Here is a 27,970-nt window from a genome sequence, read left to right as displayed (position 1 = left end):
GCCCTAGCCAATCAAATGTTTGTTTGCATATGACTTTTGGTTACCTATAGCAACACGACACAACTTTGAACATGGCGAAGCCCTGTTGATTTTACAAAGTATACAGTGTGTGGTGATAGTGTGTAGCTTGAAAGCACAGATTCATTCAGCAGTGACAATGTCAACGTCAAAATCAAAGAAGTCTAATTATTTATCACAACCAGGGTATGCTTGTCATGATTAAACAGTAATTTTGTGTAAATGTGTCAAAATGGTGAAATATTTACATTTGGTTGTATTTCATATATGATAAAATTGTTTCAAATATAATGATATATTTTTGAGTGCAATGTTTTATGATAATTGATGACAATGTTGTTTAAAGACTAATGTTTAATTTAGGGAATGCAGACTGTATCTATGTAACTTGCAAGTAATATATATTTTAATAAAAGCTGTTCATTGAAACTTCAATAGAACCATGCATGATGAAGACCTATGACAGCAGAAGAGGGGGATGGGTTCTGTATGTTACATGAGTAAACTCAGTAATACTTTATCCAAATGCATCAATGTAGGCAGTTAAGTTTATGGAGGTGTCAGCAGTACATGCATATTATGCCATAGTATGAAATTATGTTGTGTTGCAATTTTAGAGGATTTGCTTAATTGTTAAAATCAGTCACAGAAACTCACATATATATGACATTTTCTTTATCTTTTGAAGTTGCTTAGTACAAGTAACTTATGAGAAATCAAATAATACAAAATTCATCTTTTGACCAAATGTAGTTCATGGGACTTCTGACTTTATTGTATTATAATGTTGTCGTCTGCTCCTTCTTTGCTACTTAGCCAGATCTTTCTCTTTAATTCTGGTGGTATCACCCTTAATATTCATATCATTATATTAATGTAAATCATATGGGTGTTGTAAAAATTCATCAGTAAGTCATATTTGAAGCTTATTATACATATCTTGTATCCTTCAAAGATTTTTATGTAGATATCTATTTACAGTTACACAAGACTCCTACATGTGAAATGAATTGCTTTTGCAGTCAGCTGACAACACAAAGTGTTTTTTTTTTTTTCAACAGTTGTCATTTTCCTTGCATGGAAATTTTATTTACGAAAATTTTGATTGTAATTTGTTAAATAATTAAATTGTTAAGAAGATACTTTATTATCTTTATTAATCAAGTCATCTAATCTATAAAGCATATATATATGGATAAGAATATAATTCATAACAGAATATTTGTATTTTTATCATATATACATTATATATGTAGCTTTCTGTCTTTGGTGTATGCTATATGATCATGTCCCCTTTATTTCAGTGGCAGTGGTCAAGGTGCCAGTACTGCCTCCAGAAAAGGAAACCTTGCTGGTTCTGTATCAAAGAGTAAATATGGTGGAAATACTGGAGTATATGGAAGTACAAGATCACGGTCAAATGTCTTGTCATCAGCAAGCCGCAGAAGTATTGCTGCAAGGGAAGCTGAGAAAGCAGCGTTGGTAGGAAAGCCACCAGTTCAGGTAATAGAGTGATTTATAATGAGTTAAAAAGGTATTACATGTATATATAGTTTGATACAGTATACCCAAAAGCCGAGATCAAAGATAGAACATTATAAAAAGCACTAATAAATAATTCAGCTTGTTTGTTGTTGAAAGATAAGAGGTTTTTTTTGGTCAGGTTTGATGTTCTGAAGCGTAAAAACATTTGTTTTGATTGCTTTCTTGAATGATTTAAATTGAGTTATGCCTTGTTGTTTATAGTAGGATTAATAATTGTAACTCCTTGGAAGAGTTTCCCAAAATCATTTGAGATTTTCCCCTAATTTTCTGCATACTTGATAATTTCAGTATATCTTTTAGCTAGAGAATAAGTAAAAATGCAATATAAAAAAAAATCCAGATTCAAAGTTAAAATTTAACACTGACTTCATATTCATATTGTGAAATCATGGTGATTTAATTTTATTCTTGTTTTAAAGGTGATTGATGAAGCTGGTAACGATGTGACTCCAGTTCCACTGTTAGGTCATGATCACGCCACTGTGAAGAAGAACCAGAGTAACATTCTGGATAGCTCTGCTGGAACAGTAAGAATATTTCCCTAATACCAAAACTGCTTTTATATCAAATGGTATATAATAAATGGACCAAAATTTTGAAGACATAATGTTAATAATGTATTCTTCTATACATGAACAAATGTACACAAATAATATATGTTAAGAATTATTCAAAGGAAGTCTTTTTTTCTTTACTGAGGTTAATAGTATTGTTTGCTGGGTTTAAGATTTGGTTATAATGAATTTTATGAAATGTAGGCAGGTATTTGTAAGAAAATTCAATTATATGAAATATGCAAACATGATAGTAGTCTAGATTAATACATAAAAAAAAATAAAAGTTTCCAGTTAACATATCAACTGAATTTTTTTATATTGCACAAGGAAAATTCCCTTGAAGTTTCTAGGTATTTAAAAAAATATGAAAAGGAGTTTTATAAGAATTTTAAATTCATATCTGTCACTTTTACAGCCTACAGATCTCATGTCCCAAGCTTCCATATACAACACAGCCAATGTGACTGCCAGTACATTTGGTGGTGGCCCATTCACAAGGTAAACTCAAACTATCATACATGTATGTTACTTTGTATATTAAACATATGTACAGACAGAATTGTGTAAACAGATATTTTTGTTAAAGATTTAATTCGAAAAGAATGAATGTATGCAAATATTAAATTGAAAAAAATACTGTGATTGAATTTTTTTGGTTTGTTCTGCAGGTCAGTATTTAGTCAGTCACAGGGTACAGGGACAGACTCCATGATGGGTGGAGAAGATGAGATTACAGAGCCTTCTTCAGAACAGACAGCCTGGGCAGGTAAGCTACAGCTGTACATTCAATTTGATTTTCATTTGAACCTTTGTCTACTGTTAGGATTTTCAACTTCACCTTCCAGACAACATTTTGTGAAATATTTACCTTAGATACAGAATATGAACTTGTAACCTGATTTGTTTGAATCTGTAATGAGGGTGTTAGTATTTCGAGTTTCATTTATGGAAAGATTAGACTATTCATTTATAAATCCATATATCCTGCTGTTTTTAAATCTGGGAATAAAAACACACCTGCATTTGGATGTTTGTACCTAGAGGTTGAAAGCTAGAACGTGTTACTGAACATGTCTACGATGTGAACACAACACTTTCTCACTTCAATTCAGTGTCTTTTCCATCAAATGGACAGTTGAGTCATAGCTGTATATTTATTAAAGACGATGTTTTATGAATATATTCTTGTTAATAAAGCCCAAAGTTTAAATGTATAATACCCACTATCTGATATGTTGTCAAAATGTTGACAAACATTGATGAAGCATTAGACATATACATTTATCTTGCAACTGGGACTGCCATTGTCAGAAATACACCTGATGCATATATTTTTGCTGTATTCGGCAGTGACGGAAAAAACAGCTGTATTTTAGCACATGCAGTAATTTGACAGAATTACATTCTGAATTTACTAGAAAATTACGTTTAATAATGTGACTAACTGATGAAATTAGTGATTTTATTTGTTGTAATGAATAAGTTTATTTTCAAATATTCATAAAATCGCTGTTATATCCGTTGAAGTTTGGAACTACATTTCTGCACGGAGCAATTATTTTGATGTATGTCATCAAGCAAAAACAAAGATTGAACAAAAAATCTGCTTAAGTTTTGATTGTCTGATTTTCAATCAATGTTACAAGATAAATAGAATGCATGGTCAGTGCCTTAAAATATAAAGCTCACCAGAGGCTCGCCATCTTTGTCTTGTTTCACCCTCGCCAAAATACAGCTGATATTTTAAGACACTGACCATGTATTCTCTATGTATATTTATCACATTTTTGCAAGAGAACTATAAGAATTTATCAATTTGATAAAACCTTATATCATCATCAGTGAGGATGTAATTTTTATAATTTTGACCAATGAGAGAGGTGTTTTCTAGTTGCTGCATTGAAATTTGCTGATATTCCTGTTCAGACACAAATGAAGTGAAAGTTGAATAAGTTGGTTTTCCACTAAATAATTTCAGTGAACATTTAATTCTGTTTTTCTCTGATTGTGTTATACATGTATAAAAGCAATCTTGTCGAGATAACAGCATAAAATGGTAGAATACAAAGTAAGGCAGCATTTTAAAATGGCGTCATCTTCTTGAACTTCAAACTGTCTGTCCTAAAAGAATGTGCAAATATTTCCCGAACTTTTTTGAACACCACTGCATTTCATGTTTGGATCTCCTTTTTTAATTTAATTTTTCTTTAAGAATGTAATAAAAAAGGAAAATTTATGGCTTAATGGATTATATATATATATATTTCACTCATATGACAGAATATCTCTATATTTTTCACTTATGCATCGTTGTAGTGAAAAAAGATATTCAGTTATAGTGGTGAAACATGTATGATATTAAATTGGAAACCATTAGATATCCTTTATGTGGTAAATTGGTTTTTATCTATTAAGTATCAAATGTTTATGAGCAGGGTGTATTTAGGTCACATTTATATTTTAGATGATGCATCGTTACCATCTCTCACACGGAGTTCTCCTGAGTCAATATATATTATTGGTAAAATTTAGTTTCTGTGGAAAAGGATTTATTTATTTTTAATAAATATATTTGTATTGGTATTTTAGATATTCAATTATTTGTCGAAGGAGATTTTTTTTTACCTAAGGTGATAGAGAGGACAGTATTTGTGGTATGGTGTTTTTTTTTAAAATCTTATTCAATGTTTTACTAGTTACATGGTACACTGATAGCTATCCAACAGACTTCATCATCATACTTAAATTTGGTAGTGGTTTTGTAGTTGGTTTAGAGGTATTTTTTATAATATATATTCAAAATGTCATTAAAATCTTCATTTTAATGTTTATAAAACATCATGATGCTGTCATACATTTTTTTTTTTACAGTTTTGTGATTTTAAAGATAATTATAGAGAAAACTTCATTACTTTTTTTCCACTTCAAGATTATTTAGCTTCTATGCAAACAGAACTTATTATTTCACAAACACAATTGATTTCACAGTAATGGTAATTGTTTTGGAGATACATGTTTTGAAAAAAATATATAAAAATAAAAAACATTGTTGTCTTTGTCACTTTCCATGTTTACCATTTTGTAAAGTTGAATATACTCTTTAACCACAGACATTCAGTTTAAGTGAATATATGAAATGTATTTTCATTTTGGTTGTTACTTTCTTTGTTCAGTATGTTTAAAGTTGAATACAAACTTTTCGTCACAGACATTCGTCACAAGCGAGAGGAGGTGAAGGAAACACTGACAGAGGCTGACTTAGAGAAAGAAGTTGACCTGACCTTGACAGAGACTGAAACAATATGGCTGCTAGACCTTCCCACTATCTGTGTGTCTACAGAGTCAGATGAGGCGGCAGGCATCAAAAAGAGAATTGAAACGTACCAAGAAGTAAGAGGCACTCGTTATTTACATATCACCCAAATTACACTCCATATTGAAACTTGTCATTTGTACTTTTATCTACAGCTGTGTTAAAAGAGCTAAATAGATACTTTGTTACATTATATTACTTTCTTTCATCATTTTCAGTTGAACCAGATCTCATTGAACAGCTTATTTAAGATATGTAATAGCTTCTTAATGTAGAGAACCAATGGACAGTTAAAACATATATTACATGTAGCATGCACCCTTAACCGTTAGTACAAGTATATATAACATGATATGTTTTTTTTATGATTTCAGTTGATCAAGAGCAGAGTTGGCAATGACAGATACATGGAGAGAGGAATGAACACATTTAACGAGCCACCCAAATTTAAAACCATCCAGACCAACAAAATTTCATATAATGTTAGTTTTCGCAATCAATGGTCCAGTATTGTACCTCTTAAGTGTTTAACTTGCAGTTGACTAAGTTATCATTTTGAACCTAGTCACCACAAGTGTTCCATGTAATGAGTGATCAAGATAGAATTAGAAATGAGATAATTTCTAATACTGTGTTATACCTCATACAGATTTAAAATTTTGTTCTCGTGTCTAATTTTTCTAATATTTGTATTTCGTGCCTGAAATTCTAAAATGATTTTTTCTTGTCAGAATAGTTGACCATTTTATTATGGGTTATCTAAGATTATTTGATGCTGGCTACTTATATTCTTTAAAAAAAAATTATATATATGTTATCTTAAAAAAAAAAAAAGCAAATAAGAATCGCAGAGCCTTAATGACTTAATGACTTACTTGTGGTAAGTAATGATAGATAAAGGCTATGTTTTGAATACTCCTGCTATATTTTACAGGATGTTGGTATCACAGCTACCACATGGGACATGTATGATACATATGAGGAACAGGATAAGGAAAACAAAGGTAAATTGCTCATATCCTATTGTAAACAATTTAGATATAATCTATTGCAATACAAGCAGATTTATAGTTGGTAGAATTTTTCACCGTTTGCGGATGAACAAATTTTCTTGGAGTTTTCAACTTCTGTTCTTATTTTAATTTTAAAAGTATAAAACATGAAAGAGTTAAAGAGGTAAAGATTACAATTGAAAACTTTCATCATACAATTTATACATTTTTTTTTATCAATGTTAAAGTAAAAGATGTTATTTCAGGTTTACCAGAAAATGAGAGTAAGATTCAGTGTTGTATTATTGTGTCATATGGTGTGGAATTAATTAATCTTAAACCATAAATCATTTCTAATTACTAATTTGTAATATACATATTTCCTGACTTGTGAAAATCAACATTTATTAATTTAATTCTTGATGAATCCTACATTTTTTTTTACTTATCATTCATTTAATGATGCTTATACCCTGTTGATGCCAAATACCAAAATATTCACAGCAACATATCGTTATCATGGGTCCATAAGTTCCAAATCTTTGGGATGGATGAATGTGAATAATTAGTCAAGGCTATGTATAAAATGAACATTTTTTAAAAACTTTAACATATTACTGATGTTGGACTCTTTTGTTGCTACTATAATTTAAGCTATGCGACTATGTGTTTACTGTATGTTTCCTTTGTCCAGTAACTTTCCTGTAAGTCTGTTCCTTCAGGTGAAAGACCTACAATTTTTACTTCAATTGAATTTCTAATATTTTTCTGATTTACATGCCTACATTTCTGTAAATAAAATGTTCCGGATGACTTAGTATATGGTACTATTGGGTTGTACATCTGATGTAATAATATTCACTTGTGTCTGAGTGTTTAATCAACTACTTGCTAATATCCAGATTTATGCTGAGATATACAGTATCTGTATATCAGGAACTCATGGATGTTGTTTGTCCATTTAACTGTTTTAATACCAGTATGAAAATCTTGGAAGTTGTGGTTTTAATCCTGTAAAACGTAATACATATTAATATCTAATGACCAGACATCATGTTCCATTAGGAACTCATGATCAGAGAGGGCTATTAATATAATAATCACATATTGTAGGTGCTATTTTTTATTTCAATAATGAAGGACTTCAACTTAAACTTTCTCTATGTTTACCATAAAATACAATTCTATTTAAATATTGTTGAAAGAATACGAGAAGCTTATAAAAGGTATGCAGTTTCAATTTTGAAAATGTACAAATTTAAATGGGTCGTTATCCTTTGCAAGTTGAAACCGGCTGAGGGTGTGTTTTGTGCATCGCTCAGTGTCTCTCTATGTACAATAATTTCCAATACATTTCTGTAGAGTTTATGGGATAACTATATATACATTTATTTACTTGTAATATTAAAGTAAACTGTGAAAGGTTGAAGCTACATTTTAGATGATAGTTGATTTGAATACAGACATATATACATGTTTACATACCAGGTACTCAGCCATGCAGCCTGTGGCATTTGTTCCCAAAAATATTCACAATTTGTTGCTTTATGCCTCTACAGAGAAAGACGATAATGGTGAAGAAGAGGGTACAATTAGTCGGCCTACAAGTCCTAAGGATGGAGATGGCACAGAAGAGACCAGCTCACAGACAAATAGCCAGGAAAAACCAGTACTCACACGAGAAGGTAGCAGCGTGCGGATAGGTAGGAATGAGACTATGTGTAGAACCAACTGTAGAATTGTGCTTATATACCAAATCTTGTGTAGAACTAAATGTAGACTTCTGTCTTATATACAACACTATATAAACAACTAACAGTAGACACCTGTCTTATATACAACACCAAGTATAGAACTAACAGTAGACACTTGTCTTATATACAACACTATGTATAGAGCCAACAGTAGACACCTGTCTTATATACAACACTATGTATAGAAGCAACAGTAGACTCCTGTCTTATATACAACACTATGTATAGAAGCAACAGTAGACACCTGTCTTATATACAACACTATGTATTGAACCAACAGTAGACACCTGTCTTATATGCAACACTATATAAACAACTTACAGTAGACACCTGTCTTATATACAACACTATGTATAGAACCAACAGTAGACTCCTGTCTTATATACAACACTATATAGAACCAACAGTAGACTCCTGTCTTATATTCAACACTATATAGAACCAACAGTAGACCCCTGTCTTGTATACAACACTATGTATAGAACCAACAGTAGACACCTGTCTTATATTCAACACTATATAGAACCAACAGTAGACACCTGTCTTATATACAACACTATGTATAGAACCAACAGTAGACTCCTGTCTTATATACAACACTATGTATAGAACCAACAGTAGACACCTGTCTTATATACAACACTATGTATAGAACCAACAGTAGACACCTGTCTTATATACAACACTATGTATAGAGCCAACAGTAGACACCTGTCTTATATACAACACTATATAAACAACTAACAGTAGACACCTGTCTTATATACAACACTATGTATAGAACCAACAGTAGACTCCTGTCTTATATACAACACTATATAGAACCAACAGTAGACTCCTGTCTTATATTCAACACTATATAGAACCAACAGCAGACACCTGTCTTATATACAACACTATATAGAACCAACAGTAGACTCCTGTCTTATATTCAACACTATATAGAACCAACAGTAGACACCTGTCTTATATACAAAACTATATAGAACCAACAGTGGACTCCTGTCTTATATACAACACCATGTATAGAACCAACAGTAGACACCTGTCTTATATACAACACTATGTATAGAACCAACAGTATACTCCTGTCTTATATTCAACACTATATAGAACCAACAGTAGACACCTGTCTTATATAGAACACTATGTATAGAACCAACAGTAGACACCTGTCTTATATTCAACACTATATAGAACCAACAGTAGACACCTGTCTTATATACAACACTATGTATAGAACCAACAGTAGACTCCTGTCTTATATTCAACACTATATAGAACCAACAGTAGACCAATGTCCTATACACAACAGCATATAATCATCATCATACCATACAGACAGTTCTACAATGTGTTCTTACTGATCTGCAGACTTGGAAATTTAAGTGAAATGTATTACTAGATCATTTGTAACATTGAACACATACCTCAAAACAAATAAATGATGAACCATTGAAGAAATAAGCACATATGTTTCCTATCTCAGCACAAAGCTGGTTATAGTATACACATAGTCTCATTCCTGTCTTCTCCATTTGTATCTTTTCATATTTACTAAATCTGAAGTTGATTCTGTAGAGACTGTAGCCTACTCTTAATTTTGAAATGGAAAGCCTCTGTAGCAGCCTACTCCAACATCTGAAGTGAAAGGCTTCTATAGCTGCCTCCTCCTATATCTGAAGTGAAAGGCTTCTATAGCTGCCTACTCCTATATCTGAAGGGAGAACCTTCAGAACAGCCTTATCCTTCACCTGGAGTTAGAGGCTTTTGTAGCAGCCTACTCCTACATATAAAATGATAGATTTCTGTAGCAGCCTAATCCTACATCTGAAGTTAGAGGCCTCTGTAGCAGCCTACTCCTACATCTGGAGTTAGAGGCCTCTGTAGCAGCCTACTTCTACATCTGGAGTTAGAGGCCTCTGTAGCAGCCTACTCCTACATCTGGAGTTAGAGGCCTCTGTAGCAGCCTACTTCTATATCTGGAGTTAGAGGCCTCTGTAGCAGCCTAATCCTACATGTGGAGTAAGAGGCCTCTGTAGCAGCCTACTCCTACATCTGGAGTTAGAGGCCTCTGTAGCAGCCTACTTCTACATCTGGAGTTAGAGGCCTCTGTAGCAGCCTAATCCTACATCTGGAGTTAGAGGCCTCTGTAGCAGCCTACTCCTACATCTGGAGTTAGAGGCCTCTGTAGCAGCCTACTCCTACATCTGGAGTTAGAGGCCTCTGTAGCAGCCTACTTCTACATCTGGAGTTAGAGGCCTCTGTAGCAGCCTAATCCTACATGTGGAGTAAGAGGCCTCTGTAGCAGCCTACTTCTGCATCTGGAGTAAGAGGCCTCTGTAGCAGCCTACTCCTACATCTGGAGTAAGAGGCCTCTGTAGCAGCCTACCCCTACATCTGGAATTAGAGGCCTCTGTAGCAGCCTACTCCTACATCTGGAATAAGAGGCCTCTGTAGCAGCCTTCTCCTACATCTGGAGTAAGAGGCCTCTGTAGCAGCCTACCCCTACATCTGGAGATAGAGGCCTCTGTAGCAGCCTACCCCTACATCTGGAGTTAGAGGCCTCTGTAGCAGCCTTCTCCTACATGTGGAGTAAGAGGCCTCTGTAGCAGCCTACTTCTACATCTGGAGTAAGAGGCCTCTGTAGCAGCCTACCCCTACATCTGGAGTTAGAGGCCTCTGTAGCAGCCTACTCCTACATCTGGAATAAGAGGCCTCTGTAGCAGCCTACTCCTACATCTGGAGTAAGAGGCCTCTGTAGCAGCCTAACCCTACATCTGGAGTTAGAGGCCGTTGTAGCAGTCTACTCCTACATCTGGAGTTAGAGGCCTCTGTAGCAGCCTACTCCTACATCTGGAGTTAGAGGCCTCTGTAGCAGCCTTCTCCTACATGTGGAGTAAGAGGCCTCTGTAGCAGCCTACTTCTACATCTGGAGTAAGAGGCCTCTGTAGCAGCCTACCCCTACATCTGGAGTTAGAGGCCTCTGTAGCAGCCTACTCCTACATCTGGAATAAGAGGCCTCTGTAGCAGCCTACTCCTACATCTGGAGTAAGAGGCCTCTGTAGCAGCCTACCCCTACATCTGGAGTTAGAGGCCGTTGTAGCAGTCTACTCCTACATCTGGAGTTAGAGGCCTCTGTAGCAGCCTACTCCTACATCTGGAGTTAGAGGCCTCTGTAGCAGCCTACCCCTACATCTGGAGATAGAGGCCTCTGTAGCAGCCTACTCCTACATCTGGAGATAGAGGCCTCTGTAGCAGCCTACTTCTATATCTGGAGTTAGAGGCCTCTGTAGCAGCCTAATCCTACATGTGGAGTAAGAGGCCTCTGTAGCAGCCTACTCCTACATCTGGAGTTAGAGGCCTCTGTAGCAGCCTACTTCTACATCTGGAGTTAGAGGCCTCTGTAGCAGCCTAATCCTACATCTGGAGTTAGAGGCCTCTGTAGCAGCCTACTCCTACATCTGGAGTTAGAGGCCTCTGTAGCAGCCTACTCCTACATCTGGAGTTAGAGGCCTCTGTAGCAGCCTACTTCTACATCTGGAGTTAGAGGCCTCTGTAGCAGCCTAATCCTACATGTGGAGTAAGAGGCCTCTGTAGCAGCCTACTTCTACATCTGGAGTAAGAGGCCTCTGTAGCAGCCTACTCCTACATCTGGAGTAAGAGGCCTCTGTAGCAGCCTACCCCTACATCTGGAATTAGAGGCCTCTGTAGCAGCCTACTCCTACATCTGGAATAAGAGGCCTCTGTAGCAGCCTTCTCCTACATCTGGAGTAAGAGGCCTCTGTAGCAGCCTACCCCTACATCTGGAGATAGAGGCCTCTGTAGCAGCCTACCTCTACATCTGGAGTTAGAGGCCTCTGTAGCAGCCTTCTCCTACATGTGGAGTAAGAGGCCTCTGTAGCAGCCTACTTCTACATCTGGAGTAAGAGGCCTCTGTAGCAGCCTACCCCTACATCTGGAGTTAGAGGCCTCTGTAGCAGCCTACTCCTACATCTGGAATAAGAGGCCTCTGTAGCAGCCTACTCCTACATCTGGAGTAAGAGGCCTCTGTAGCAGCCTACCCCTACATCTGGAGTTAGAGGCCGTTGTAGCAGTCTACTCCTACATCTGGAGTTAGAGGCCTCTGTAGCAGCCTACTCCTACATCTGGAGTTAGAGGCCTCTGTAGCAGCCTACTCCTACATCTGGAGATAGAGGCCTCTGTAGCAGCCTACTCCTACATCTGGAGATAGAGGCCTCTGTAGCAGCCTACTCCTACATCTGGAGATAGAGGCCTCTGTAGCAGCCTACTCCTACATCTGGAGTTAGAGGCCTCTGTAGCAGCCTACTCCTACATCTGGAGTTAGAGGCCTCTGTAGCAGCCTACTCCTACATCTGGAAATAGAGGCCTCTGTAGCAGCCTACTCCTACATCTGGAGTTAGAGGCCTCTGTAGCAGCCTACTCCTACATCTGGAGATAGAGGACTCTGTAGCAGCCTACTCCTACATCTGGAGATAGAGGCCTCTGCAGCAGCCTACTCCTACATTATTTGGATTTAGAGGCCTATGAGGCAGTCTACATTTGAAATCAGTGGCTACTGAAGTAGAAATTGCCAATTTGATATCTGAAGTGAGAGGCTTTAGTACATGTTGTCCTAATAGCCTGATCCACAGCCTTGAAATCTGTTGTACTAGCAAAGAACTTCAGTGACAGTTTAGTCCTGGTGCTAATAATAAGATTTAGCCCTAGCCCTAGATTCAGGAATTTTCCTTAACTTTGGGAAATCTTAACTTCCATGAGGTAAGCATTATGTCAGTTAAGGAAAAACTTCGAATTTAAGGCAGTTTCTTTAATTCATGTAATGATTTCTTATGCACAAGTTTAAGTTAAGGAAAATTCTTTAGTTTAAAAAGATTTTTGAAATTGGGGTCTGGTGATGGAAAGGAGCCCTGGTGTTTGTATAATGCTCTAGTCGTGGCGTAAATAAAGAGCTCTGGTGCCAGTAATGAGCGCTGGTGCTTGTCAAGGTCTCTGGTATTGGTATAGAGCTCTTGTTCTTGTAAAGAGCTCTGGTTTCAGTAAAATTCTTTGATTTTGGTATATAAGAGTTCTTGTGGTTGTAAAGAGCTCAAAGTTTGATTGCAGATATTGGTATAATGTTCTTACCAACAAGATTCAAACACTGGCTGTATAAGATGCCAATAAATCAAACACTACATCATTCTCTCTATGTTTAATTACCAGTCATATAATGTATACTAATATCACACATCACCTACTGTCCTACTGTTTGTTACTCTGGAAGTTTGTTGTAAAACGTAACAATGAAACACCATTACTCATGATGCTGTGCTTAGCAGTGTCAGAGTGTGGTTATCTAACAGACTAAACATGGAAGTCTTACAGCCTTCAGACTGACTCTTTAGAATTACTTTATTGTTTTTTACGAGAATGGCTTCGCGGATATAGAAGATATGTTAGGTTATTTATAATGTAAAATAAAGAAAACACTCATTCTAACTTACATTTATGCTATCTAAGGTTCGGCCAAGGCAAGGTCTTTACAATCAAGGGGAGGTAAGTCAGTAGATATGTGGTACCTTTAGCACTCCAATGTAGGTATAGACACGCATGATCAATATGTTGGTCAGGTCACCTTGCATGTTAGTAGGTAACATTCAGTGTATATATGCATATGATTTGTCAAAAAGAATAGCAAATAATTTTCACCACTAACCCATCAACCATTCTTCTTGTAATTCTGATCCTACCCCTGCTTCTCCTGCTCCATATCCTACCCCTGCTTCTCCTGCTCCATATCCTACCCCTGCTTCTCCTGCTCCATATCCTACCCCTGCTTCTCCTGCTCCAGATCCTATCCCTGTTTCTGCTTCTGATCCTATCCCTGTTTCTGCTCCAGATCCTACACCTGTTTCTGCTCCATATCCTACCCCTGCTTCTCCTACTCCAGATCCTACCCCTGCTTCTCCTACTCCAGATCCTACCCCTGCTTCTCCTACTCCTGATCCTACCCCTGCTTCTCCTGCTCCTGATCCTACACCTCACTTTCTGCTCCTTTCCTTACTCCTGCTCCAGCTTCTACCCCTGCTGCTCTCATCTACTGCTTCTGCATCTGCTTCTGTCCTTGTCCCTAGCCTTGCCTTCACTCCTTTGCTCCTACCCTAACCATGTTTCTCCTGCTCCAACCCATGTCCTTCATATTTCTTCTCTTCCACTTTCCAGCATCTACTCCTCCTCCTGTTCCTGCTTTTTATCTTCAGGAATCCTTTTTTTATTTATTCTACAAAAAATGCAAAACAAGCTTCCACCTTTTGTTGGCCAATATTTATCATTATTATTAAAATTTGTTCCATATATGTTAACAACAACAACAGTTAGATTAATGTGATAGATTGATCTGTGCTGCATGTGTTTAACCATTTGCTTGTGTAGTAACTGGGTGTATGTTGGTAGCAGTTGTTCTCTTTGTGTCGACAACACGTGTCATGTTTTACATATTTTACTTCTTCAATAATCTTTTATTAAGATAATTGGTTAAAAGAAACTATTATCAAAAATAAAATTGACACACTGATCTGATTCTACCATGTTAATGATCCAAGGTAATCATGCATTCCTTACTGATGAACATAAAGTTGCTCTGTACCAAGTGATGAAATCTTCATCAGTATAGCATTGTATTGTTTCTGTCTCAACTAGTGATAGAATCTTCATCATTAGAGCATTGTATTGTTTCTGTTTCATATCAAATGTATTAATTCACATTCCAACTAAAACTATAATATCTATGTCCAGTTTACCTTGAGGCAGATTTCTGGTTGGTGGTCGTAATGTTAGCTGTATGGATTAAGGTTTAATTGTACTAAACTTCAGTATTAAGATTATTGTATAATATGTCAGATTCTTTTTCTACAGAGAGTCGAGCAACTATGTCCTCAGTGGCAGGCTCAGAGAGTATTTTTGCAAGCAGAGAAACTGGCGTGTCTTCCATGCCAGCGGCAGACCTTACAGCAATAGAGGAAGACAAAATCTTAAAGGTATAACAGAATATCTAGGTCCTTACATTGAAATGCCTGTTCTCTATAGAAATCAGGGCCAGTCGGTGTCCATACTCACCTTCATTTCCACAGACTTCCACAGAATCCAGAGGGCCTAACTTTCACATATTTCTCATGGTGTTACAATGTGAGGTGTAGATTTTAACAAAAAAAAAAGATTACTTAATTTCAAAGGTTAAGAACCATTTTATCTGTTGAAAATATTACTTAATTTTAATTGTGTAAATGACAGGCGTTTTATAAACTGACTTCAGTTAGCAGTTTCATATCCTAGTTTAGTGGTTCAGAAAATGATTTCAATAAGGGTCAAATTGTAAATTTATTTAATCATTTTGGAAAAATATGTAGTGATATCTCTGATAACAAATTATTATTATGATGTAATGAAGGCAGTTTGTGGCTATATAGAGATATATACATAGTTATGAAAACTGTTGTTTTTTTGACCAGTGAGGTAATTTTCATTATTTGCATTTTCAGTCGGATTGTTTCAAAAGAGATTTATTCATCATGGAAAGAGTTATTAACTTAAATACCTACCAGCCAAAGCAAGCTTGTTACAGAGGATATGATATTGTGCCAGGTAATATATCTTACTTATCATTAACTGGCCCGTTGTGATCTTTCAAAAGACAATTGTCACAAACTGTAGAATTTTAAATGGGACCTAACTGACAGTTAATGCTGCTTTGTGCACAGATGGGTTCTGTGTCATGTTATCCATTTATAGTATCTTTCTAGAAATGAATCACATTCACTAGGATATATAACATGTTTTATTTTCTTATCACAAGTTCGTATAATTATCAAAAATGAAATGTATTTTTTCTCAGTTCATTGTGGAAACATGCAGAAGAGTTCTTATTGGTAAATTTCTGTCAATAAAATCTCTTTCATTTTATTTCTTTCATTTTTCTTTGTGATACATTATCAATCATGGTTATATCAGCCACAGAATATGTATAGATAGAAGAAATAGATACTGTGCCTGTATAGTGAGGTAGTTGTGTTGTCTTTAACAGACATTGACAATGCCAGTGAAGCAGCTAACCCCACCCAGCAGATAAGTGTGGCCGACATGGGACCTAATGTTGACCGGCTATGGGCCTACTCCTGTCCGATGACCAAAGGCCGTAATGTCAGCTGCATGACATGGAACAAGCTCAACCCGGTAAAGAGACTGCATGTTATCATATTGTATATATAGTTGTTAGATAGAATTAACAATGGGAGTGCCTAAAAGTAAGGTAAATTAATTCATAATTCAGTTTCATAGTCATTTTTTATATCACCTTTTAGAACGACATCGTAACCATGGTTGTATGATGTCTCTCTTTCAGGATCTTATTGCCATTGGTTATGGACAGTTTGAGTTTTCAAATCAGAAATCTGGCTTGATCTGCTGTTGGTCCCTGAAGAATCCTGAGGTTGGTATATGAAGTTATGAATTTAAATACAGCTGTATAATGCAATTTGGCCTACTCGGACACAAAGACCAAATATATAAAGAATGTTGAGAGTTTTTAATCAACTTATTTGTCTTGATAATATAGTGAAAAGGGATTTACATTTTAAGTGTATAAAATAATTCACATTGCCATCTGCCTGTTTGAGAGAGATTTGGAATGTGTATCAGTCCAGCTCCATATTTTATCAATCTTACATTTGCGAACAAGAAAATAAGCATGAAACGTAGATCATGAAGTTTCATGAACACATCAACTATTTTTCAGTTTCCTGAGCGTGTGTATACATGTAAAGAAGGGGTGACAGCTATTGACTTCTCACGGAGTAATCCAAACTTGTTAGCGGTATGTATACACATATTTCCTATGGTCAATATCTCAATATCTGACAGGTGATAGGTGAGACTGTACTGTTTAGAGGAATCGCTTTCTAGTTGACACTTCCTAGACACTTGTAACAAAAATCTGTTAATTATGTTGTTTTGGAACACTGTAACTATCCACTGATTAAGAGCAGTCCAGTATTCATGTTGTTTTGGGCTACTTTATAACAATGAGATGTTGTTTATATGTTGTTCTGGAACACTGGTCATTGTATAACAATGATCTTATGTTTATGTTTTTTGGAACGCTGTTCCTAACCACTGTATACCAATGATATGTTGTTTGAGAACACTGTTCTTAACCGCTGTATAAAAATGATATGTTGTTTGGGAACACTGTTCTTAACCGCTGTATAAAAATGATATGTTGTTTGGGAATGCTGTTCCTAACCACTGTATAAAAATGATCTGTTGTTTGGGAACACTGTTACTAGCCACTGTATAAAAATGATATGTTGTTTGGTAACACTGTTCCTAACCACTGTATAAAAATGATATGTTGTTTGGGAACACTGTTCCTAACCACTGTATAAAAATGAAATGTTGTTTGGGAACACTGTTACTAACCACTGTATAAAAATGATATGTTGTTTGGTAACACTGTTCCTAACCACTGTATAAAAATGATCTGTTGTTTGGGAACACTGTTACTAGCCACTGTATAAAAATGATATGTTGTTTGGTAACACTGTTCCTAACCACTGTATAAAAATGATATGTTGTTTGGGAACACTGTTCCTAACCACTGTATAAAAATGATATGTTGTTTGGGAACACTGTTCCTAACCACTGTATAAAAATGATATGTTGTTTGGGAACCGGTTCCTGTCCACTTTATAACAACAATCTAATGTTTATGTTGTTTAAGGGTCGCTGTATAACAATAATCTGTTGTTTATGTTGTTTAAGGATAGCTATATAACAATAATCTGTTGTTTATGTTGTTTAAGGGTCGCTGTATAACAATAATCTGTTGTTTATGTTGTTTAAGGGTCGCTGTATAACAATAATCTGTTGTTTATGTTGTTTAAGGGTAGCTATATAACAATAATCTGTTGTTTATGTTGTTTAAGGGTAGCTATATAACAATAATCTGTTGTTTATGTTGTTTAAGGGTAGCTATATAACAATAATCTGTTGTTTATGTTGTTTAAGGGTAGCTATATAACAATAATCTGTTGTTTATGTTGTTTAAGGGTAGCTATATAACAATAATCTGTTGTTTATGTTGTTTAAGGGTCGCTGTATAACAATAATCTGTTGTTTATGTTGTTTAAGGGTAGCTATATAACAATAATCTGTTGTTTATGTTGTTTAAGGGTCGCTGTATAACAATAATCTGTTGTTTATGTTGTTTAAGGGTCGCTGTATAACAATAATCTGTTGTTTATGTTGTTTAAGGGTAGCTGTATAACATTAAATTTGTTGTTTATGTTGTTTAAGGGTCGCTATATAACAATAATCTGTTGTTTATGTTGTTTAAGGGTCGCTGTATAACAATAATCTGTTGTTTATGTTGTTTAAGGGTCGCTGTATAACAATAATCTGTTGTTTATGTTGTTTAAGGGTCACTGTATAACAATAATCTGTTGTTTATGTTGTTTAAGGGTCGCTGTATAACAATAATCTGTTGTTTATGTTGTTTAAGGGTCGCTGTATAACAATAATCTGTTGTTTATGTTGTTTAAGGGTCGCTGTATAACAATAATCTGTTGTTTATGTTGTTTAAGGGTCGCTGTATAACAATAATCTGTTGTTTATGTTGTTTAAGGGTCGCTGTATAACAATAATCTGTTGTTTATGTTGTTTAAGGGTCGCTATATAACAATAATCTGTTGTTTATGTTGTTTAAGGGTCGCTATATAACAATAATCTGTTGTTTATGTTGTTTAAGGGTCGCTATATAACAATAATCTGTTGTTTATGTTGTTTAAGGGTCGCTATATAACAATAATCTGTTGTTTATGTTGTTTAAGGGTCGCTGTATAACAATAATCTGTTGTTTATGTTGTTTAAGGATAGCTATATAACAATAATCTGTTGTTTATGTTGTTTAAGGGTCGCTGTATAACAATAATCTGTTGTTTATGTTGTTTAAGGGTCGCTGTATAACAATAATCTGTTGTTTATGTTGTTTAAGGGTCGCTATATAACAATAATCTGTTGTTTATGTTGTTTAAGGGTCGCTGTATAACAATAATCTGTTGTTTATGTTGTTTAAGGATAGCTATATAACAATAATCTGTTGTTTATGTTGTTTAAGGGTCGCTATATAACAATAATCTGTTGTTTATGTTGTTTAAGGGTCGCTGTATAACAATAATCTGTTGTTTATGTTGTTTAAGGGTCGCTATATAACAATAATCTGTTGTTTATGTTGTTTAAGGGTCGCTGTATAACAATAATCTGTTGTTTATGTTGTTTAAGGATAGCTATATAACAATAATCTGTTGTTTATGTTGTTTAAGGATAGCTATATAACAATAATCTGTTGTTTATGTTGTTTAAGGGTCGCTGTATAACAATAATCTGTTGTTTATGTTGTTTAAGGGTCGCTGTATAACAATAATCTGTTGTTTATGTTGTTTAAGGGTCGCTGTATAACAATAATCTGTTGTTTATGTTGTTTAAGGGTCGCTGTATAACAATAATCTGTTGTTTATGTTGTTTAAGGGTCGCTGTATAACAATAATCTGTTGTTTATGTTGTTTAAGGGTCGCTGTATAACAATAATCTGTTGTTTATGTTGTTTAAGGGTCGCTGTATAACAATAATCTGTTGTTTATGTTGTTTAAGGGTCGCTGTATAACAATAATCTGTTGTTTATGTTGTTTAAGGGTCGCTGTATAACAATAATCTGTTGTTTATGTTGTTTAAGGGTCGCTATATAACAATAATCTGTTGTTTATGTTGTTTAAGGGTCGCTATATAACAATAATCTGTTGTTTATGTTGTTTAAGGGTCGCTGTATAACAATAATCTGTTGTTTATGTTGTTTAAGGATAGCTATATAACAATAATCTGTTGTTTATGTTGTTTAAGGGTCGCTATATAACAATAATCTGTTGTTTATGTTGTTTAAGGGTCGCTGTATAACAATAATCTGTTGTTTATGTTGTTTAAGGGTCGCTGTATAACAATAATCTGTTGTTTATGTTGTTTAAGGGTCGCTGTATAACAATAATCTGTTGTTTATGTTGTTTAAGGGTCGCTGTATAACAATAATCTGTTGTTTATGTTGTTTAAGGGTCGCTGTATAACAATAATCTGTTGTTTATGTTGTTTAAGGATAGCTATATAACAATAATCTGTTGTTTATGTTGTTTAAGGGTCGCTGTATAACAATAATCTGTTGTTTATGTTGTTTAAGGATAGCTATATAACAATAATCTGTTGTTTATGTTGTTTAAGGGTAGCTATATAACAATAATCTGTTGTTTATGTTGTTTAAGGGTAGCTGTATAACATTAATCTGTTGTTTATGTTGTTTAAGGGTCGCTATATAACAATAATCTGTTGTTTATGTTGTTTAAGGGTCGCTGTATAACAATAATCTGTTGTTTATGTTGTTTAAGGGTCGCTGTATAACAATAATCTGTTGTTTATGTTGTTTAAGGGTCGCTGTATAACAATAATCTGTTGTTTATGTTGTTTAAGGGTCGCTATAACAATAATCTGTTGTTTATGTTGTTTAAGGGTCGCTGTATAACAATAATCTGTTGTTTATGTTGTTTAAGGGTCGCTGTATAACAATAATCTGTTGTTTATGTTGTTTAAGGGTCGCTGTATATCAATAATCTGTTGTTTATGTTGTTTAAGGGTCGTGTATAACAATAATCTGTTGTTTATGTTGTTTAAGGGTCACTGTATAACAATTCTGTTGTTTAGTGTGTGTGTATAACAATAATCTGTTGTTTATGTTGTTTAAGGGTCCATATAACAATAATCTGTTATGTGTGTGTGTCATATATAACAATAATCATGTTGTTTAAGGGTCCCATAATCTGTTGTTTATGTTGTGTGTGATATAATAATCTGTTGTTTATGTTGTTAAGGGTCACTGTATAACATAATCTGTTGTTTATGTGTGTTTAAGGGTCACTGTATAACAATAATCTGTTGTTTATGTGTGTGTGTGTATAACAATAATCTGTTGTTTATGTTGTTTAGGATAGCCAATAATCTGTTGTTTATGTGTGTGTGATATATCTGTTGTTTATGTTGTTTAAGCGCTTGTATAACAATAATCTGTGTTTATGTTGTTTAAGGGTCGTGTATAACGTTGTTTATGTGTGTATATATATATAATCTGTTGTTTATGTTGTTTAGGGTCCCAATAATCTGTTGTTTATGTGTGTGTGATATATCTGTTGTTTATGTTGTTTAAGGGTCCTATATAACAATAATCTGTGTGTGATATATCTAAGTGTCAGCCCATTGTTGATAGTGTGTGTGATATATAACTAATCTGTTGTTGTAGTTGTTGATAGTGTGTGTGATATATCAATAATCTGTTGTTTATGTTGTTTATAGTGTGTGTGATATATCAATAATCTGTTGTTTATGTTGTTTAAGGGTCCATTGTTAATAGTGTGTGTGATATATTTAAGGGTAGTATATAACAATTGTTGTTAGTTTGTGTGATATATCTACCTAATCTGTCAGTTTATTGTTGATAGTGTGTGTGATATATCAGTAATCTGTTGTTGATAGTGTGTGTGATATATCTACCTTATGTCAGCCCATTGTTGATAGTGTGTGTGTGATATATCTACCTAGTGTCAGCCCATTGTTGATAGTGTGTGTGATATATCTACCTAGTGTCAGCCCATTGTTGATAGTGTGTGTGATATATCTACCTAGTGTCAGCCCATTGTTGATAGTGTGTGTGATATATCTACCCAGTGTCAGCCCATTGTTGATAGTGTGTGTGATATATCTACCCAGTGTCAGCCCACTGTTGATAGCTTGTGTGATATGTCTACCTAGTGTCAGCCCATTGTTGATAGTTTTAAAGTGTGATATATCCACTTTGTCTCTTTCGATACAAATGTTGCTTTCGTACAAAATACAATGACAGTTGAACATTATTGAAATTATAGGAAATTGTATTAGTACTAGCCATACATCATAAAGAAAATTGATAATTTTCTCAGTTGACCTAACAAATCATTTGTCCAGTATTTGTGGTATATCTGTGTATAAACAATGTATTTCATGTATATTGTCAATAGTGTACGACGTGTAGTGTCATATTACAACCTAAACAAAAGAAACATCTTTATGAAAACAACTGTTTGTTTTGACTATCTTATTCTACACCACCAACATATATTGATAATTTAAATCCATGTTAACTTAGAACTATATGTAATGTCTAGCCACATCCCCGGGAAGCACACAGCACCTGTATGGCACATTCGATGGATAGAAAAAGAACGAGGATCAGGTGAAGACCGCACAGAGGTACTTGTTTCTATCTCCACAGACGGGAGAGTGACACAGTGGTCCATCAGAAAAGGATTTGAAAGCTATGGTAAAGAATATAAACGTTATTTTTTGGTACTGATTTTAATGTCATCGACATCATATTGACATTTACTTATGTATAAAATTTAAACAGTGCTTGTTCAATATGTGATTGGTTTATTCAAACAGCTAATTTCCATACGTATGATTTGGAATTAAAAATGCTCCTTGATTTCTCATTAGATTCTTTAAAAATGTGAAGACTAGTATTTTATATGTTTCTTTAAAAATTACACAATTTATTTTCTTAATTATTTCCTATTCATTTTTCTGTAATTTTAGTGTCATTATCAATCTAATTGTCAGATGTAAATCTAACTGCTTGCCAATTGTAGATTTAATGAGGCTGAAAAGAATGCCAACCAGGATGGGAGGTAAAAAAGAAAAGAAGGGCGAGGCTTTCATTTCTAGACATGCTGGAGGACTGTGTTTTGACTTCCATAGCAGAGATTCTAATATGTAAGTGTGTCATTTTGTTAACATGTGGAAGTGGTGGTTTACAGATAAAACAATGAGCTCATTTTAACTGTTGAAAGTTCAGGTATATCAAAAACATAGATTTGTAATCGCAGCATTCAGCATCCTTCTGTGAAAATTTCATATTCAATGTTAAGTCAGGGATATAAATTTGTATTATAGATATAGACAGGCTCATAACCCTTAATAAAAGCATATGCAGTAAATTTTCCCTGTTTTCTTTTATTATTTAATCAGAACACATATTTTTATCAACAATAATTGAGGAATGGTAATGATTTTTAATATTGTCATTTCTTGTTTCTTTTCATTAATACAAAAAATGTTATTTATGTCCCGGTTTCATTGATTAGTTATCTAGCTGGGACAGAAGAAGGCCACATTCATAAGTGTTCATGTTCCTATAATGAGCAATATTTGGACAGCTACACAGGTCATAATGTAAGTCGTTTGCTGTAACTAGCCATTGAAATGCCTGATTTTGGTAACCCACTCTGGAAATATCAGATGTCATATAGTTCACACTTATCATTGATCATTGGACACGATAATTGAAGAGATCTGACCAATTTTTAGTGTATCATACATACATATTACACAGCTCACACTTATGATGTGTTCATTGCACATAGATATTGTATAGCTCACAGCTCACACTTATGATGTGTTCATTGCACATAGATATTGTATAGCTCACAGCTCACACTTATGATGTGTTCATTGCACATAGATATTGTATAGCTCACAGCTCACACTTATGATGTGTTCATTGCACATAGATATTGTATAGCTCACAGCTCACACTTATGATGTGTTCATTGCACATAGATATTGTATAGCTCACAGCTCACACTTATGATGTGTTCATTGCACATAGATATTGTATAGCTCACAGCTCACACTTATGATGTGTTCATTGCACATAGATATTGTATAGCTCACAGCTCACACTTATGATGTGTTCATTGCAAAATATTGACACAGCTCACACTTATGATGTGTTCATTGCACATAGATATTGTATAGCTCACAGCTCACACTTATGATGTGTTCATTGCACATAGATATTGTATAGCTCACAGCTCACACTTATGATGTGTTCATTGCACATAGATATTGTATAGCTCACAATTCACACTTATGATGTGTTCATTGCACATAGATATTGTATAGCTCACAGCTCACACTTATGATGTGTTCATTGCACATAGATATTGTATAGCTCACAATTCACACTAATGATGTGAAATAGACATGTCCTTCAAACTCAAAGAGTTCGCTCATTTTTGTGAGTCAAAAACACTTTAACTTTTGAAGGATATAAAAAAAAAGACACAGCATAAAAACACTATTTGCAGCCCATAAAATTCCAAAATCTTCTACAGCTTAAATTATACAAGTAAATATAAAAAATAAAAACCTCAATTGGATCCTTTTGCATCAAAATTAGAATAGGAACTTGTTATAGTAACTATATTGTGACTGTTTTATATATATAATATCGGTGTATTTAAATTTTTATTTTGCAGGGTCCAGTCTACAAAATGGAGTGGTCTCCCTTCGTCAATGATATTTTCCTCAGTTGCAGTGCAGATTGGAGTATTCGGTTATGGCACCAAGAGAGAAATAAACCAATCCTTAGCTTCTTCTCACTTAACGTAAGTCCTAGTCATCGATTTTAAGTATACAGTGACAACAATTAACAGATGTCCCAGTCCTCAGTTTCTAGTATACTGTAACAAAAATAGATAAATGTCCCAGTCTTATACCATATGTAAAAAGACACACACCCCTCCCCTTTTAGTATTTACATAGGTGAAGGTATAGGTTTTCAGAGCTGAGGGAATTTTATTGCCTACTGCTAGTAATTGATTTGGAGACATACTGAAATCTGATAATCCACCCCTCTTTGTACAGGATAGAAGTCTGTCAGCTGTACTACTAATTACTTTCTGAACAAGTTTTCAAGAAACTTCATCATTGACTTCAATAGATTAATTACATGATTTATTTTTATGATTTTGATGTGAATTCCTGCTCACTTTGGTTTTATTCTAATGCTATGCTATGTGATAGTTAGTTAATGGAATTCATGCTATAACACAAGTTTAGAGTTTGAAAATGAAGATTTACAGTGTGTGATGTTGATTTTACAGAAATCAGTGTATGATGTAACATGGTCACCACGATCGTCCACAGTGTTTGCCTGTGTGAATGAGGGGCGAGTTGAAGTATGGGACCTTAGCCTAAGCACGTAAGTATATTCCTCATTCTGTCAATGATCACTTGAGGCAAGTGTGAATGAGGGGCAGGTTTCAGTGTTTGGGACCTCAGCCATAGCAGGAACATGACTTCCTTATGCATTTGCTTGTCACTGATATCTACATTATTCAATCATGGTCTAGCTGTAGTTTTCTTTTAATATCCATGAATTAAAGTATGCTATATATTTGTTCAATTATGTATTTGTTTCAAATAATGCTAATGGTTATGTTTTATGCTGTGTCTCATTATGTTTTATGCTGTGTCTCATTATGTTTTATGCTGTGTCTCATGCTGTGTCTGATTATGTCAATGATTATGTTCTAGGCTCGACCCACAGATAGTCAGCAACCCTACATCTGGAGCCAAACAGACTGCAGTGACATTTGCCAAAAACTCTGAGGTAATGTTATCATAAACAGTGTTTAAGATCATGGAATTAGATCTATTACTAGTCTAGTATATAAAGAAGCTGGAAGCTTGAGAAATAGAATTGTAAACTATCTTAAGGCTTGTCAAACTAACAGCTTAGAGATAAAAATGATAGTTTTTAATGCTGTGCAACTTCTCTACTGGTAAATGCAACAAAGATGTATTGTGTTTGTATTGTTACTACAGGGTTAATGTTACTCTGTGGACACTGTTTAGATTTAGAGAATGTGTTATATCTATAATGTTACTATGGCCCTGTTTACCGTGTATATAGATTTAGAGAATGTGTTATATCTATAATGTTACTATGGCCCTGTTTACAGTGTATATAGATTTAGAGAATGTGTTATATTTGTAATGTTACTATGGCCCTGTTTACAGTGTATATAGATTTAGAGAATGTGTTATATTTGTAATGTTACTATGGCCCTGTTTACAGTGTATATAGATTTAGAGAATGTGTTATATTTGTAATGTTACTATGGCCCTGTTTACAGTGTATATAAATTTAGAGAATGTGTTATATTTGTAATGTTACTATTGCCCTGTTTACAGTGTATATAAATTTAGAGAATGTGTTATATCTGTAATGTTACTGTGGCCCTGTTTACAGTGTATATAGATTTAGAGAATGTGTTATATCTATAATGTTACTATGGCCCTGTTTACGGTGTATATAGATTTAAAGACTGTGTTATATCTGTAATGTTACTATTGCCCTGTTTACAGTGTATATAGATTTAGAGAATGTGTTGTATCTATAATGTTACTATTGCCCTGTTTACAGTGTATATAGATTTAGAGAATGTGTTGTATCTATAATGTTACTATTGCCCTGTTTACGGTGTATATAGATTTAAAGACTGTGTTATATCTGTAATGTTACTATTGCCCTGTTTACAGTGTATATAGATTTAGAGAATGTGTTGTATCTATAATGTTACTATGGCCCTGTTTACAGTGTATATAGATTTAGAGAATGTGTTGTATCTATAATGTTACTATTGCCCTGTTTACAGTGTATATAGATTTAGAGAATGTGTTGTATCTATAATGTTACTATTGCCCTGTTTACAGTGTATATAGATTTAGAGAATGTGTTGTATCTATAATGTTACTATGGCCCTGTTTACAGTGTATATAGATTTAGAGAATGTGTTATATGTATAATGTATCTATAATGTTACTGTTGACAGTGTATCCTGGTTGGTGACAGTGAGGGACAAGTGACGGTGTACGAGTTGAGATGTATGCCGGAGCCTCCTGAGAACCAGGTACATATTGAGTATACCGATACCTTAACTGATACAATATTGAAAATGATATCTGCCACTTAATGTGCAATTAAACTGGAAAGGGGTAAAAGATTTTCATTTTTTTCTTACAATGGAATCCAGATACTGTATGACATGAAATTTCTATGTTGTAAAAACTTTTTGTTGTTTCATGGTTTTAAAAAAAATCAAGTGGTATAGTTATGTGGTAACAGGTTTTAACCCTGGAAGTGATGTTTTGGGTTTAAATCTTAACAGTAGCCACCAACATTTCATGTTGAGGAGTGTATTGTGTTAATATGTCATTTAAAATAATCTATATGCACTATCATATGATATGAGATGTAGTACTGTAGTGTAAAAGTCTATGAGAATGCTGAATTTGAGGAAATTAAGGCTCCAGTTATCGTATATTAGTCTGCTTTAGATTGACTCTGTACCTTGTACTTCTCTTCTTCCAGGCTGACGCACTAAACAACGTGATCAAAGCATCACTGGCTACACAGCTTCAAACAGAAACCACCGAGGAGAAGGAGGAGGAGGAAGGAGTTAAGGCTGATGAGTGATCACGGTGTTGAGTGTCGTCCCGATGATCTAGGATTGGTTGTATAAGACATGTGATCTGTACCGAGTGCTAGGTTGTCAAGGAAACTGGTGTCATGTGATTAAGATACAAGAGCAAGCAAATAAAACCATACAACAGACATTCCTTCACATATTTTGATGTTGCCTTGATTTTGGGACCATCAAAATATTGTTGAACTTGAATTTTGTGAAAGAAATTGCAAAATTAACTGACACTGTAGTTGTGCTTAGTTTTCCAAGTTTTTTGTCAGCTGCAAAAAAAAGATGAAAAGGAGGCAACATTGATCTAATTTCATAACTATGTTAAGATATTTGATTATTA

General features: G+C 34.6%; 1 protein-coding gene across 1 annotated transcript; it reads left to right on the top strand.

The window, feature by feature from the left end:
* The first annotated feature begins 157 nt into the window (after window positions 1–157).
* Window positions 158–27,908, top strand: LOC132551750 (dynein axonemal intermediate chain 4-like). Its single transcript, XM_060215883.1, has 24 exons — window positions 158–204; window positions 1,323–1,521; window positions 1,983–2,090; window positions 2,536–2,618; window positions 2,789–2,886; window positions 5,329–5,510; window positions 5,808–5,915; window positions 6,368–6,437; window positions 6,692–6,709; window positions 7,985–8,110; window positions 13,703–13,738; window positions 15,098–15,219; window positions 15,721–15,823; window positions 16,263–16,411; window positions 16,581–16,667; window positions 16,974–17,098; window positions 22,471–22,625; window positions 22,954–23,077; window positions 23,449–23,536; window positions 24,625–24,753; window positions 25,252–25,349; window positions 25,685–25,760; window positions 26,986–27,063; window positions 27,525–27,908. The coding sequence occupies exons 1-24, from the start codon at window positions 158–160 to the stop codon at window positions 27,627–27,629; spliced, it is 2,514 nt and encodes an 837-aa protein (XP_060071866.1). The 3' UTR covers window positions 27,630–27,908.
* Window positions 27,909–27,970: the final 62 nt, after the last annotated feature.

This window comes from Ylistrum balloti, unplaced genomic scaffold (genome assembly GCF_031769215.1).
Source record: "Ylistrum balloti isolate Yb309-2 unplaced genomic scaffold, AGI_CSIRO_Ybal_v1 Utg370212, whole genome shotgun sequence".
Taxonomy (NCBI): Eukaryota; Metazoa; Mollusca; class Bivalvia; order Pectinida; family Pectinidae; genus Ylistrum; species Ylistrum balloti.
This window is presented reverse-complemented; position numbering and strand designations above follow the sequence as displayed.

Coding starts and splice junctions, on each gene's coding strand:
- LOC132551750 (XM_060215883.1), top strand. CDS start 158: ATGTCAACGTCAAAATCAAAGAAGTCTAATTATTTATCACAACCAGG. Junction 8,111..13,702: donor ACCAGTACTCACACGAGAAG/GTAGCAGCGTGC, acceptor ATGCTATCTAAG/GTTCGGCCAAGGCAAGGTCT. Junction 23,078..23,448: donor CATAGCAGAGATTCTAATAT/GTAAGTGTGTCA, acceptor TTCATTGATTAG/TTATCTAGCTGGGACAGAAG.